The 13,377-nt window shown below is 37.3% G+C and overlaps 1 protein-coding gene across 1 annotated transcript in view; it reads left to right on the forward strand.

The window, feature by feature from the left end:
• EPS8L2 (EPS8 like 2) overlaps window positions 1–13,377 on the forward strand; it is a 124,682-nt gene that overhangs the window by 74,948 nt on the left and 36,357 nt on the right. Inside the window, exons 6-8 of the mRNA XM_058157011.1 lie at window positions 1,888–2,037; window positions 3,642–3,721; window positions 6,155–6,291. Of these exons, the coding sequence (XP_058012994.1) occupies window positions 1,888–2,037; window positions 3,642–3,721; window positions 6,155–6,291 (367 nt within the window). The remainder of the gene's footprint in view (window positions 1–1,887; window positions 2,038–3,641; window positions 3,722–6,154; window positions 6,292–13,377) is intronic.

Below are 13,377 nucleotides of genomic sequence, written 5' to 3' on the forward strand. Positions count from 1 at the left end.
TATTTTGTTCCTGGGTTAGCATTATGTGCAAATAAGACAGGTAAATAAACCATCTTTTCTTTGGGGATAATAAATAACTATCTTGTCAATTGTGGTTGTGGTTTACATGATATATGAGTGAGGAAGCACGGTTTATTTGTGATCTTCTGGGTCACCATGATTCGTTTTTGTATTCTGCTCATGCTTCTAACCCTAACTAAAATGACAGGAAAAGAAACTTGGAGTAGATTTAAAAAAAAAACATGATTATCTTGCTAAAAACTAATCCAGCTTTGGAAAAGTGGAGGTAGTCCTTGACTTATGACCACAACTGAGCTCAGAATTTGTGTTGCTAAATGAGAAATTTGTTAAGTGAGTTTTGCCCCATTTTACGACTTTTCTTGCCACGTTTGTTAAGTGAATCACCGCAGTGGTTAATTTAGTAATATGGTTGTGAAGTGAATCTGGTTTTCCCATTGACTTTGCTTGTCAGATGGTCGCAAAATGATTTCTGAACTTTGCAACTGTCATAAATATGAGTCAATTATCAAGCATCTGAATGTAAATCACGTGACCATTGGGATGCTGCAATGGTCATAAGTGTGAAAAATGGTTGTAAGTCACTATTTTCAGTGCCGTTAACTTCAAATGGTTACTAAATGAACTGTTGTAAGTTGAGGGCTACCTGTATGGTACTTGATATGATGTGTGAATGAAGCTAATTTCCACAACAAAAAGTGGTCTTTAACTTTATTTTCCAATTAAGAAATAAAGAAACTCTAAGGTAGTGCTCAGAATAAAATACCGAACTTCTATCAAGTTAAACTAAATACAAAGAGCCATGCCCACCTTTTAGAAAGTCTGGAGCGATTTTGTCAGGAAATTGTTATTTGCCTAACTAGTTAGCCAGGCAATATATAAACTAACTATGTATGTTTGTAGAAAGGCATGATATTGCTTTAAGGCTGTGCTGCATCATGCAAGCATCCTGATTGGCTGAGCTCTGTAGCCAATGTATAAAAGGACTACTAAATTATGGCTTGTGGGGAATCTACAGGGATGCTACAGCATTGTAACCTGCTGACATGCTGCAACTGTATATTTGAGCTTTATGATCGTTGCTTGATCATGGCTAGTTACTGATTCCTCAAGATACTGACTGTTGTGAATTGAACTGTGTTTTGCCGAACTGAAAGAAGACCTTGTTTGTTGTGCAAATCTACGTTGGTAAGAAGACTTTGTAGCATCCCTGACTGGGTTTCTATGTGTATGACCTGGAATTGTTTTGGGACTATGCCTTTGTCTTTTCCCTAAAAGTAAAGGAATATCAAACCCCAGTTTGTCTTTATAGCGACTGTTATTGTATACAACCAGTCTCAGTCGTTTTTATGCGTAGGGTACTCTGCTCAACAGTCCACAACCTTGGTTGTGAACCCAGATTACCCTTAACAGATTTTATTTGAATAAATAATGCTCACAATCAGCTCTTAGTTAAATGTATAAACTGAAAGAATTACACTTTTGAGGGATTATGGATAATTTTTCTGGTTGGCATCTGAGAGAATCCATTATTAAGGCAAGATATAAACAGATCATTACAAAAAAAGTTACATATCTTCATCAGTTTTTTTTCCCAGCATGTCCCAATTTATCACAAGTACCAAGAGTTATGCTCCCTTTCTTTCAGTCCCTGCCGAATAATGTGCGTCAGCAATAGCATTGCCGCTCTGACATTCAGAATGTGACTGCTAATGGATTTTAAAAGTCCTAAGGGCAACTCAAATACTCCAATGTTCACGGTCTCCTTTTGCAAACAGCCCTTTCAATGTTCAAATGCAGCCTCTAGCTGAACATCCCTTTATGTACTGGTATATTTGAACCACATTCTCTTTGGTGTTTGCTTTTCAGGAAGAGCTCGAAGACTTCCTTCTGCCAACAGTCCAGCACTGCCAGACTGTGCTGAATCAGATGCGATATCCCTCCATCCTCCTGTTGGTGTGTCAAGACTCTGAACAACACAAACCTGACATTCACTTCTTTAATTGTGATGAAGTGGAGGTAAACAGCAGTTCTTATTGAAGAGGGAGCCAAATGGGGTTATAAGAACTAGGATTCACTAGAGCAGGGGTCCTCAAACTTTTTAAGCAGGGGGCCAATTCACGGTCCCTCAGACTGTTGGGGAGCCGGAACTGCTGGGTGGGTGTGGCTAGGTGGTCATGTGACTGGTGGTCATGGCCAATTTAGCAGTCCAGTAAACAATACACACAATTTAAACTTCAATTTGTTATGCTCCTGGGGGTAGAAAGCAGGTTAGTGAAGGGATGTAGCTGTCTTGGGAGGGGTGGTCAGGGACTTCTGTTTGTGTGTGTGTGTGTGTGTGTGTGTGTGTCTCCCTCTCCCTCTCTCTCCCTCTCTCTGTCTGTCTGTCTCTGTCTGTCTCTCTCTCTCTCGGCTGGGGAGGCCAACAATGGGCCCATTTTTGGCCTCCCAGGGCCTCCGCGCATCCTATTTTTTGCCTCCTTGGCCTCCAAAAGACAGAAGGGGGCTGGCAGGTAGGTGGGGCGATGTGGGCGGGGGGCAGCCTCATGGTTCCGCACAGGCCAGATTAATGGCTGTGGCGGGCCATATGTGGCCCGCGGGCTGTAGTTTGAGGACCCCTGCACTAGAGTTACAGTTCCAACCAATCCCCCAAGTGCAAGGTTGGTCTAGATTTTAGAGTTATAGAGAAGAGCCCTCATTTTTAAATTTTATTTTACTATTTTTATTTTATTTTACTATTTTTTAAGATTTATATGGCTGTCCATCTTAAAACATAACTCTGGGCAGCTCACAACGGCAATTAAATTCTGATCTATAAAAACCATAAAACACAGCTTAACTTGGTGCCTTGCTCATTCCCTTGGGATGCCCCAACAACCCACCCCAAACAGTACTAGCCCAGTACCTGCATAAAAAGCCAGGTCTTGATGACCATCCCACATGACCAGACTAAAAGGATGGAGTCTTTCAGATTGCTGCAGGAAGGCCATCCCACAAGATAGGGACAGCTGTGGAAAAAGCACACATCCCTGGTCCAACTAGATGGCAAGATTTCAGAGCAGGGACCTAGAGAGAGGCAATCCTGTGGCATGAATATTTAAAGTTTCACAATTATCTCATGGACTGGAGAAGCCCTACCAAGAGTTCCATGTCAGCAGAAGCTCTGCACTGAAGCCCACCTCTGCCAAAACAAATGCAAACAAGAGACTGTTTTCAGAAATAGGTGGGTTTTGGAGAGCTCCCCTTAAAAGAGGATGTGTTTACAGAGCAGGAAAACACCCTCCATGATTCATATAGCAATATATTTGTTGGCTGCATTTTGAAAGTTTAAAGCTTTCCAGAAATTAGCTTTACTTGAGGATTGAAGGGAACCTTTGCTTCAAATCTGAATAACCTCTCTGATTAAATTCTGCTGCTAGCAACCCTCATAGCTCCATGAAATATTTCCTTGATGCCCTGTGCCTGTATGTTTCCCTTTTACACTTTGTTTTTAAACTGAAGGCATACATCATCAATAAAATGTAGATTTAGGGCAGTCGATAAATGTTGTCTATCAGACAGGCTGCGTACATTTTTCCATTGCATCTTTCCTTCCCCAATCTATTTCTGATTCTGTGTTTTAGGCAGAGATGGTTCATGAGGACATAGAAAGTGCACTTGCTGACCATAAGTTTGGAAAGAAGATACGACCTCAGACCCTCAAGTAAGTGGCTTCTGCATCTGGACAAACTGTAGCAGGGAGCCTAGGAAAATGCATTTTTTGGACTACAGGGGTTCCAAGTCTCCTTTCCAAGTTTGAGTTGTTGCAGTTTGAAAATGGGTGGTGGGAGCTCACTTGGAGTAGCAAAACTTTGAGGAATTTTACCCATATTCCATGAAGATGGAGGAAAGCATTATCTCTGGGAGCAGAATTGCTCTTTATCTCAGGAAGACATCCTGAAACCCAAATCTAATGAATGAGAAGTGGCTGAGAGTCTTTCAGACAGGCTTCAGTAACAGAGGAAATAGCCTAAAACACAAGTGGAAATTCACCTCTTAATGCTATCACATTTCAGCACACTTGTTCAGAAAACATTCATTGTTTAGGATTTTTTTCATCAGCTGGAGAATAATTGCAGGTCATTGTGAATCAGTTTCTAGGACTGGGAATTGAAAACAGTGACTTTGTCCAAGCGCTTAAATATATCTCGCTGGAACTTAATAGGGCAGAGATGGAGCCCTGCTTAATGCATTTGTTAATGAAAAAAATATTACAAAGTTGATAGGATTAGAGATAGTTGCATACTACCTTCAATTCCCATGGAAATAATTTGAACCTCAAAATTTGGAGATTCTTTACCAATAATATGAGTCCGTCCATGTTCATTCATCTCCCTTCCAATTGACCAAAGGACACTATCCAGCCGGAGTCTTGTCTGGAACGGTTGTTGCACTGAGGTAACTGAATCGTCTCTTCCCCACTTCATATAAAAGGGAAATAAAAGAAATCAGTACTACCTTTTCAGTGCACGATGTGCCCAATTATTCAGCCATTTTAACAAACATGTCAAAGCAGCTGCTTTGAGGAGATACTTAACTGGCTCCACAGCTGATATCTTTTGCACATTTAAAAGGCCCTTGCTTTTTTTTTTTTTAACATGATGGTGAAATGCTAGTATGTCAGCAATTTTATAATCAGGCATTTTATCCTCCTACTTGTAATCTTGATTACATATTAACTGCAGTGCAATGCTTGTAGACAATTATTGCGAACAAGGCAAGTATCAGGAAGGTAAACAGTATGGTAGGTGAGTTGATGGGAGAGAACAGTGGCCGCTTTGGTTCCAGAAGACAAGCTGATGCATTTCTTTTCATCAGTGAAAATGAAATCAGCCACAAACTTTGCAGTGCCACAAGTTCAGGGAGAAAGAAATCACCTATGCTGTGGCTTCAAGTAAACTACCACACAGCTAGAAATAAATTGACTCAGCTCCCCAAACCAGCTGATGCTATCAGATCAGACAGAGATGTGAACCAGTTTGGTCTGGTGGTTAAGGCACCAGACTAGAAACCAGAGTCTGTGGGTTTTAGTCGTACCTCAGGCCTGAAAACCTGCTTAGGCCGGTCACTCTCTCTCAGCACCATCTACCCCACAGAGTTATTGTTGTGGGGGAAATAGAGAAGGAAGGAATATTAGGAATGTTTGCTGCCTTGAGTTATTTATAAAAATAATAAAGGTGAGATAAAAATAAATAAGATAAATCTGGAACTGATTTTGAATTTGTACAATACCCTTGCGTCCCGTTTCTATGGAAATTTTACCTGAAAGTTCTCATCAATTGGACATATGAATTTTGTTGCCCACTGGTTTGCTTTTTCCCAGCTCCCGGAAGGTTTGGTCATTAAAGAAACATTCATTTATCCATATCAGTCTCTATTATCCATAGAGTTGCTATGTGCATTTCATGACCCTTTGCAAGCAGAAAAAAAACACCACAGGATGTGAAAGAACTGATCAGGTTTGCACATAAATCAGAGATAATCTTGAATGTATTTATTTATCAAATTTATGTAGCTGCCCATCTCCCTCCAAAGGGAGGATGTACTACAATAAACAAAACAACCAACAAAAACAGATAAAAATATAAAAGTCACAATAATAAATACAACATAAAAACAAAAAGTACTAGCCCTGGATAAAGGGAGGATAAAAATGCCCACCTCAGCAATGGAGCAAGTATGTTCCATAGAACTTTAGAAGCCTGAAGAAAATGTTCAACAGGCAGTTATGGGCCTGGTCTGATACCTCTACTGACTCCCTGCTTGCTGAGAGAAGCAAAGTAGAATTTTATGCACACGTGTTTATTTAGCATTAAATCTAGCTGAATTTAGTAGGATTTCTACAGTGATCAACATATGCAGATCAGCTTAATCTGTACAATGGATGTAAATGAAAGGCTTTGCATTGTTAGATCATCCATAATTGAGGTCTATATGAAATGTTTTGTACTCCTCCCCTCCATAATTAAATATTGTTCTTAATCCAATAAAATCCAAATTAATCAACACAGGTTTAAATTCACTTGCTCTGTGTCTGCTATTTGAATGAACAGTACATCTTTTAGTTATCAAAACCATTCCTATTTTCCTTCTGCAGGGTGAACCAAGAGAAGATCAAACAGAGGCAATCCATCCTTCCCCCACCTCAAGGGCCTGCGCCCATCCCTTTCCAGGATGAAAACAGAGGCTTCCGAAAAAACAACCAGAATCGTGTGGTCCCTCCGTCCCAGCCAGGTATAGGAATTTTCACCACTCTATCAGGGCCCAAGAACAAAAAAAGACAAGTAGAATTATTTATCTGTAGTTTCCTTTATTTATTTTTTTTTTATATAAAAAAGTTTTATTTTTACAATCTTATCAAATAATTCATCCAATGTACAGTTATATACAATTAGTCGGGCCTGCCCAGTCACCACCCCCCTTTTTAACCTTCTTCCCTCTTCTACCTTCTTTTACTTTCCAAACCTTCCTCTCCTTCTCTTATCTACCTCCTCTCCTCCCTCCACCCTACACTCTTCTCCCTCTTCTACCCCTCTTCCTTCCTCTTCTCCTCTTTCCTACCTCCTACTCTCTCTTTTTTCCCTCCCCACCGTTCTAAAATGGCAACTGGTCAGACCCGACCCTACATTAATTATATTTATACATCTTCAATAATCCCTGTACATTAACCATCACTCCATCACTAACCTCAACCCCCCAATTCCCTTCCCCTTTACCCCCACCCGACTTCCCAGAACAAAATGCAGGGTATCAAAACTAACAATCATAATCTAAAATAATTCCTAAATTATAATCTCTAGTCTCTCCACGCTTATTCACACTCTCAATTCCCCTCTCCTTCAAAAATATATCTAATACAAATTATTTCCTAAATTTACTCATATGCTATTTGATATTTTTTTATCTGATACTTATTTTGAATATAATCAATCCACATTTTCCATTCTAAAATATATTTTTCTTGTGTATAGTCTTTCAAGTAAGCAGAAAATTTTGCCATTTCTGCCAGATTTGATACTTTAAGAGTCCATTCTTCAATTGTAGGTAATTCTTCTTTCTTCCAATATTGAGCAATCAAAAGTCTTGCGGCTGTTATTAAGTTCAGAATCAATTTAGTCTCTATAGCTGTACAATCCATAATTATTCCTAGTAAAAAGAACTGCGGGGTAAACTTAATCTTCTTTTTCAAAATATTCTGCATGATCCACCATACTTTAATCCAAAATGCTTTAACTTTTTTGCAAGTCCACCATATATGATAATAAGTAGCATCTTCACAATCACATCTCCAGCATTTAGCCTGTACATTAGGATACATACATGACAATTTTTTGGGGTCTAAATGCCATCTATAAAACATCTTATAAAAATTTTCTCTCATATTTTGCGCTTGTGTAAATTTAACATTCCTCACCCAAATTCTTTCCCAAGTTTCCAACATTATTGGTTGCTGAAAATTTTGTGCCCACTTAATCATACAATCCTTAACCAAATCAGTCTCTGAATCTATTTCTACTAATACATTATACAACCTCTTAATATGCTGTTGACCTTGATCTCTCATTTGTTTTAACAAATTATCCTCAATTTGCTTAACACCTATTTTTTGATCTAATTTCCATCTAGCTTGTAGTTGTCCATATTGGAACCATGTATAATTTTTCCCTTCTTCCCCCATCTTTTCTCTAGATTTTAATTGTAACTCCCCCTTTTCCATACAAAGAAGTTCTTTATAAGTAACTACCTCCATCTTTTGATATATATTTATATTTTCTATCATGTGTCTCGGTTTGCCCATATTGGAATCTTTCCATCTAATTTGTATTGATATTTCCTCCAAACCCTCAATAATGCATTTCTAATTATATTATTTTTAAATATTTTATCAACTTTCTTATCATATAATAAATAGGCATGCCACCCATATAACAAACCATAACCTTCTATATTCAGAACTCTTTCCTCAGTTAAATTAATCCAATCAGTAATTAATGATAAAACAACTGCTTCATAATACAATTTTAAATTAGGCATTTTAAGACCCCCTTTCCTTATATCCTGCATTACTTTTAATTTTATTCTTGGTTTTTGCCCATCCATACAAATTTACTAATCCCTTTTGCCATTCCTGTAATTTAATATCATTCTTAAACACCGTATCATTTGAAACAAAACAAAAACCTGGGCAAAACATTCATTTTATAGCCGCTATTCTTCCCAGCAAAGATAGTTGTAACTTCTTCCAACTCTCCATTTCTTTCCATACCTTCTGCCACAATACCTCATAATTATTTTTGTATAATTTAACATTTGAAGCTGTAATATATATTCCTAAATATTTAACCTTTTAACGATTTCAAAACCTGAAGTTCTTTCTAACTCTTCTTTTGTTGTATATTCATATTTTTAGTTATCATCTTTGTCTTTTGCTGATTCACCTTAAATCCAGATACTTTACCATACTGACCAATTATATCTTTTAAACCAGTTACTGAGTATATTGGTTGAGATACAGTAACAACCAGGTCATCTGCAAAAGCTCTTAATCTATAATCTTGATGTTTAACTCTAATTCCCTTTATTCGATCGGAACCACGTATGTTATTCAGAAGAATTTCTAAAGTTAAAATAAAAGTAATGGGGACAAGGGACATCCCTGTCTCGTCCCTTTCTCAATTTTAAAAGTTTCTGTTAACCCACCATTTACTATTATTTGTGCTGTTTGCTTCTGATATATTGCTTTAATTGCACGAATAAAATAATCCCCAAATTGCATTTTTTCTATTACTTTAAACAAAAACTGCCAATCCAATCTATCAAAAGCTTTTTCAGCATCCAAAAAAAGGAATGCCGCTGATACTTGGTTGTTTCGTTCCAAATATTCAAGTAAATTTACGATTTGCCTCACATTATATCTCATCTGCCTACCCTTAATAAATCCTGACTGATCATTATGAATTATTTGATTCATCACTGGCATTAATCTATTAGCCAATATCTTGGTAAATATCTTGTAATCAGTATTTAAAAGTGATATAGGCCTATAATTCTCTGCTTTAATACCATCTCGATCTTCCTTCGGTATTAACGAAATAAAGGCTGTCCTCCATGAAGGGGGAACATCTCCCATTTGAATTTTATTAAATAACTCTTTAAGTGGTTCAACCATCTCATTTTGTAAATTTTTATAATAAACAGCTGTTAAACCATCTGTTCCTGGTGCTTTACCGATTTTAAGTTGTTTAATTGCTAAGAAAATTTCCTCTGAAGTAATTAATTGATTCAATTCTTCTCTTTGATTTTCTGTAAGCTCACAAATATTTTGTTGTTGTAAATATCTTTCTATCTCTGTATCATCAACCATATCCCTAGAATATAACTTACTATAATACTCTAAAATGCTTTTTAATCAAGTTCTTTTGATAAACTTCCTTACCCCTATATTCTATTTTATCAATCGTTCGTGATTTTCTGTTTTTCCTTATTAAATAGGCAAGCCATCTTCCTGGCTTATTGGCATTATTAAACGTATTATGTTTTACATATTGTAAATTAATTGCTACTTGATCTGCCATCAACATATTAAACTGACCTCTCAATATATTTATTGATTCTTTTATTTTACTATTTCCTGGGCTATTTTATCAATAATTGTTCTTTCTTTTAATTTCCTCTTCCAGTTCCTTTTTCTTTTCTGCAATTTATTTTTGTATTTAATATTCATTTGTATAAGATTTCCTCTCATATAAGCCTTACTGGAGTCCCAAATCATCTCTATAGATGTCTCTTTTTTCATATTCATAATAAAAAATTCTTTCATTTGTTTTTTACATTCATTTACATTTTGTTCATATTTAAACAAATTCTCATTCAACCTCCATGATCTCCTAGCCTCCTTTTCCCGATCAAATTCAATCCAAACTGGACTATGATCAGATAAAGTTCTTGAACAAATCTTCGTCTTCTTCACTCTAGAATACAAGTCATTAGTAATCAAAATAAAATCAATCCTCGAAAATGATTGGTGCCTATCAGAAAAGAAGGTAAAATCCCTCTCTTCTGTATTATGTTCTCTCCAAATATCTCTTAATTCCAAGTCCTCCATCATTTCAAAAAAAGCCTTTGGTAATTTCGCCCGGCTTGATATCTTCCTTAAGCTTTTTTTGTCTTTTTGAGTATCCAACACACCATTCCAATCACCCATTAATATATATGATTTATAATCCCAAAATACTATTCTTTTATGTAAAAACTTGAAAAAAATTTCTTGTTGTTGATTCGGAGCATAGACTCCTATTAATAATGTCTTCTTTCCCTCCAACAAGAGTTCAATAGCAATGTATCTTCCTTGCTTATCCACCTCAATTAATTTTGCTGATATATCCTTCTTTATATATATAACTAAACCATTTTTTTTCTCCAAAGAGGAGGCAACAAAATGTACTCCCAGTTTTGAATTTATCAAATATTTCTGGTCTAAAGATCTAATATGTGTTTCTTGTAAACAAGTAATGTCATTTTTAAATTGTTTCAAATAGTGAAATACTTTCCTTCTCTTCTGCGGTGAATTCAAACCATTAACATTCCAAGATAATAGTTTAATTGCCATTATCGGCCAAAGAAAACTTTTGGAACACTAGCCGCAAATCACATTTTGCTTTAGGCCTTGCTCCTCCCACTGTTTCCGTTGTAGTAGTTGCCAGTTGTTGTTGTGCCTTCATCTCTTGTTCCTTGCGTTTAGCAGCAGCTCTTGTCAGCCTTTGTTCTTTTGAATCTGGACCCGTCATAGGTATTTCCAACACTTGTAATAAATCTTCTTCCATCGCAATCTGTTCTTGAACCTGCTTCACTTCTCTTTCCTTCACTTCAGTCTCCTTTCTTCTAGCATCCAGTGGAGAAAGACTTCCAACTTTTAATGCCTCAACATAAAATTCTCTCGCTTTTCCAACTGTATTGAGACGATGTACTTTCCCTGCATAATATACTATTATACCAGTTGGAATATCCCATCTATATTCAATCTGACGTTTTTTAAGTTCATTCACCAGGAAGGCAAATTCCTTTCTAGCCCTTAACATTTTTGGTGGAATTTCCTTTAATATTAAAATATCCTGACCAGCAATCTGAATCTTCTCCCCCTTATATGAGGCTTGCAAAATCTGATTTCTCACTGTTCTATTTGTAAAATAAATAACAACATCCCTTGGCAACTTTTTTTGCCTTGCTATCCAAGAATTCACACGATATATTTTATCAATTTGATAAGCCACATCTGCTGGACGAGCTGCTAATATCTCAGCAAATACTTCAGAAAAATTTCCTTAAATCCTCTTCTTTATTCTCTTTCAGACCACGAATTCTTAGAGCAAATTCCATATTTCTGTATTGTATCAAAACTATTTCATCATCTGTTTTTTCCATTTTACTTTGAAATTCAGCCATTTTATTATCTAATTTTGAATTATGTTGCTTAATTTCTTCAACCTCCTCTTCCAATAAAATCACATTATTTGCCAAACTTTGTACTGCAATTACAAATCCTTCCTTAACTTCTTTATTTCCCACTTGAATTTCTGATATCTGCTCTTTCATTTCCAACATCTCCTCAGTTATTACTTTAAATTTTTCTTGCATAAAGTCTTTTAAATTCTCTTGTACCGCCTCTAAGTTCAATGTTCTAGTCTCCACTGTATGAGCTGGAGAGGCACCAGCTGAGGAGATTCCAGAGCCCTTTGTTACAGTAGACTTTAATTGTTTGGCTGCCATCTTCTATAAAATTATTTATTTATTTCCAACTTAATATTCAGTTTAAATCTTCTTAACCTCTGAGAAACACAGTCCTTTAAAGCTTAAAGAAAATCTCTCCTAGATTCTAGGCAGCAAAGAGTTAAAGAGTTGAAGTAGCAAATAACATGCAATTTACCAAGAGCAAGCGCTGAAAGTATCACTTTCGCTTTCCACTCGTTAACTTGTTAACAATTCGCCTCCATTTTCTTGCTGTTTTCAAACTTGTTACAAAGTATCGGGGAATCGGCTTGGCTACTTGCATAAAGTTCGCCCACTTTCGTTCTGTCCGGTATAATCCTTTATTGTCCAAAATAAATCTCGGCGTTTGGTCGTGGTGATTGGTTCCGCCCAAGCAGAAGAATCCTCGGATCTGGAGCTCTTCGGGTTGCTGGAGGGAACTTAACCCTTCAAACCCCTTTTTTCTCAGGGGCTTTAGGGAAATTCAACCTCTGCCCTCAGCTCACCCCCTCCTCTTCTCCCGAAGAGAGGGTTTTTCGAACCGCTGGACAGCAGATTTAAGCTGTCCTAGCGATTCCACAAAATCCAGAGGTTGGTGATCGTAAAGATCACCGCCATCACCTACGGTGCCAAACCGGAAGTCTGTAGTTTCCTTTATTGTTCCTCAGCTATAGACAGAAAACTTGCCAAAATAAAGCAATTTATTGATTTTTTTGCATCACTATGAGAATTGCTAGGGAGGAGCCTTCTTTTCTCCCAAGGAAACTTTCCATGCTTGGCTGCCTTTTCCCCCTCTAGAATGCAGCCCCTCCCTCCTGGGAATCTAGACTACATTCCACCACATCTGTGAACACGTCAGCGCCTGCACTTGAAGGCCAGTTCTGCCAGCATCTGCAGGAGCCTTCACTGCCACACTAACATGGACAATGGAAAATCAAGGCCATGTCATTCTTGTCACTCACGTGCATGTCTTAAAGGCCCAGGAAAACAAGGCATTCATGAATATTTCCATGTGATAATTAAAACACAGCATGCTTAAATCCCATTCTCCTCAGCCTTTGAACAGCCTGAATTATGCCTAGGCGTCTTCGCTGTATTAGAGCTTCCTCCGTTCAACCTCTTCAGAAACTCTTCCGAGCTGTAGTCCCAGAGAATAACAAATCAAAGAAGGTGATGGCAGGTGGTTTTTGCGTCAATAGATGTGGAAGGCAGCCTTCAACTTTGTGACATTTTTGTTTTTAGTGGAATCCTGGGGCTTTACTAGAACCTCATGCAAAACTGTATATGTTCAAAGATAGGTAAGCCATCATAATTGATCTGATTCTTGCTGATCAGTACAGAGGTGAGGTAGGAGTTTTTGGTGCTGTTGCTGTTAAAAAATTAAGAATTAGAGATTCTTGCCAGACTGTTACAAATCAACCAGAAATCTATTGCTGAATCTAGAGCTACCCACTCGATACATAGTCTATTTTCCATCTCACAAACCTTGTGCACACTTCCAGCTGGTACTAGCTACTAATTAACTGATACTAGTTTTCTAACATTTCCTGGTGTTCCTCTAGGGACTCCCCCTCT

The sequence above is a fragment of the Ahaetulla prasina genome, chromosome 1, assembly GCF_028640845.1.
Source record: "Ahaetulla prasina isolate Xishuangbanna chromosome 1, ASM2864084v1, whole genome shotgun sequence".
In the NCBI taxonomy this organism is placed as follows: Eukaryota; Metazoa; Chordata; class Lepidosauria; order Squamata; family Colubridae; genus Ahaetulla; species Ahaetulla prasina.